The sequence below is a fragment of the Salvia splendens genome, chromosome 7 (genome assembly GCF_004379255.2).
Source record: "Salvia splendens isolate huo1 chromosome 7, SspV2, whole genome shotgun sequence".
Lineage (NCBI taxonomy): Eukaryota > Viridiplantae > Streptophyta > Magnoliopsida > Lamiales > Lamiaceae > Salvia > Salvia splendens.
The window spans coordinates 32472217-32474825 of NC_056038.1; the positions used below are offsets into that span (position 1 = coordinate 32472217).

A 2609-nucleotide genomic window follows, 5' to 3' on the forward strand; every position below is an offset into this window, starting at 1 on the left:
TCCCGAGCTCTGAAGCCGGCCCATATAGAAACCAAGCCCATATTTTAACGTGTCGTCTTTTCTAAATGGACTTGATTTCTAAGGCCCTATTTGTTGCATAAATCCCATGATATGATTATTTCATCGTCATTGGGAATTATAGTTTCTTTAATTAAAACTCTTCATATCCGGGGTTTTTTTAATAAAAAAACATTGCTTTTTGGTCTTTTACTTTTTTAAGTTCGATTTGTAATAAAAATTAATTAGAATTTAAAATATTAAATAACTACTCCATATAGTAGTATAGCTTTTTAAGATAAATTCTATTCAAATATTGCATTTAATGACGGACATATGAATTTCAATTGCAACAAAATATCTGGATGAGGTGGGTCATATAAATTCGGTAAAATTTCACTTATTTTGTGGAATTACGTCGACTATATATTGACAATTGACAAATCCAAAACAAATCGTTATAGACTAGACAATTTATTGTATATACATGAATGAATATACCAAAAAACACATAATTAATTCCATGCATGTTGTGAAGTATAGAATGGTAGTATATTCTCATAGTGAGCAGAACAAACTCTCCAAATAGTCATTCCCAAGATCCTCTAATTCTAAAACATGATCATGATCATGATCATAATCAACCCCTCTTGATCTCTTGTGCAAAGGCTGTTCCAATAAAGAAAACCCTTCTTCATCATGCGCTGCCCTTTTCACAGTCTCGAGAGGGAAATTGAGACGAGTTTTGGGACCTCTAATTCGCAAAGCCGCCTTATCATACGCCAACGCCGCTTCCTCCGCCGTCTCAAACGTCCCCAGCCAAACCCTCGCCCCTTTCCTCGTCGAATCCCTTATCTCCGCCGCGTACTTTCCCCACGGCCGCCGCCTCACTCCTCTATAATGCTTCCTGGCCTCCACCGCTGTGGCCTCGGTCTTTGCAGCAGCGCAGCCGTTTAGTTCTACGGTGGAAGGAATGATTTCTTGCAGAAAATGCTCCCACGCTTCGGCTCCCATCGATATCCATCTGCCTAAGCTCGGAAGCCTCTCCAACATCTGCATAGATCCATCTCTCTCGAGGTTAGGCAAACCTTCCCACGCCTTTGAGTTTGATACGTCGTCGTCTTCACTTGTCTTCGCCATGAAATTCGCCCATACATTCTCTAAAATTGATTCAGATGATTCACTCTCCGCTCCCATAGTTTAATCTATGATTTCAGCCTTTGGGAAAAAAATATGATCCTTTATGATATAACAGCTGTGGTTATAATTATATATATATATATATGAGTTTTATCCACCTCGGAAAGAGTAAGAAACTTGTGTTGCAAGTTATTAGTAGCAAATTTCTAGGATGATTCTGCGGTGGATGAAGTTTTAGATAATCTAGCAGGACAAGTCTGCGTGTGATTAATTACTTGGAACATTCGATGTATAGTACTTAATCATTTAGGAGGATTGTTTGGTGAAGAAGCAATGTTTTGATGTACTACTATTTTTCATAGGATGTTTTGTAATGTGTAAATGCGGCCATAAATTGAAAAAGGTGCACGGGGTGACGTGCTGCTGCTTGATTTTTATTAGCTAACAATTAACTGGACGATCCATTTGCTTAATTGTTAAGATAATAGATTGTGTGATGTGGAAAAAGTAGCTACGAGAAATGTCAAAAGTCAATCCCACGAATATACATGCATATGCCCGTGTTCACACACATATAAGATAAAACTGGTAATGCTGCTGACCGATGTAAAATTTCATATCTTTGCATTGCACCTATAACATGTGAACCAACCAATCTTATGTCTTCATTTCTTATATGCAATCGGCATTTGATAAGGCTATTATACACCCATTCTCCTAAAAATACCATAATGTAGAGATACATGCAGAGTGTAAATACGATTCGGATGTCAATCGAGGTAGCACATCGACTTTTGGGTTAGCGGACTAATCAAGATAGAATTTTATCGAGTTAAAATTTATGAATTTTAACCTTAAACGTCCGGGTTATCTCGATTACCTAATCGTGCTAAAAGCTAACGATGAAAATAATATATATGTATTTTAATTTACATGGATCTCTTATATTTATAATATGCTCCATTCTTTCACGATTTCAAATTACACTTTGACTTGTCCAGATTTATAAGAAATTTGATGGAAGTAGGTGGAAAAAGTTAGCCGACTTTATGCAATTTGTGCAATTTATGCACAAATTGAGAGAATAAAGGAAGATGATCCCTTTCTTGAGCGGCACGAGAATTTATGCAATTTGTTTTATGTGTGCAGTGGAGAGAGTAAAGTAAAATAGAGAGAATAAAGTAGAGATAAAGATGTTTTCATTTATAGTAATGTGTCATCTTAGTTGAGATAAACCAAAAAATAAAGTGAGACATCTTCAATGGGACGGACGGAGTAAAAAATATAAAATCGCATGATTTAAGTTGCGGATGCAATTATTGGTGACAGAAATTCATGTGATTTGTGGTAAACGTCGTTTTACCCTCACAGCATTTGGTGATAGAAATTGATGCGGTGCAAGCATGGCATCACTTTGAACTTAAGCTTTCTGATGTTGGCAATTGAAACAAAAAATATAACATATAACTGTC

General features: G+C 36.5%; 1 protein-coding gene across 1 annotated transcript; it reads right to left on the reverse strand.

Annotated features, from left to right (window-relative positions):
* Positions 1-377: 377 nt before the first annotated feature.
* On the reverse strand, positions 378-1234 carry LOC121811536 (ethylene-response factor C3-like). The gene has a single exon (XM_042212416.1). The coding sequence runs from the start codon at positions 1192-1194 to the stop codon at positions 556-558; it is 639 nt and encodes a 212-aa protein (XP_042068350.1). The 5' UTR covers positions 1195-1234; the 3' UTR covers positions 378-555.
* Between the last annotated feature and the right edge of the window lie 1375 nt (positions 1235-2609).

Coding starts and splice junctions, on each gene's coding strand:
- LOC121811536 (XM_042212416.1), bottom strand. CDS start 1,194: ATGGGAGCGGAGAGTGAATCATCTGAATCAATTTTAGAGAATGTATGG.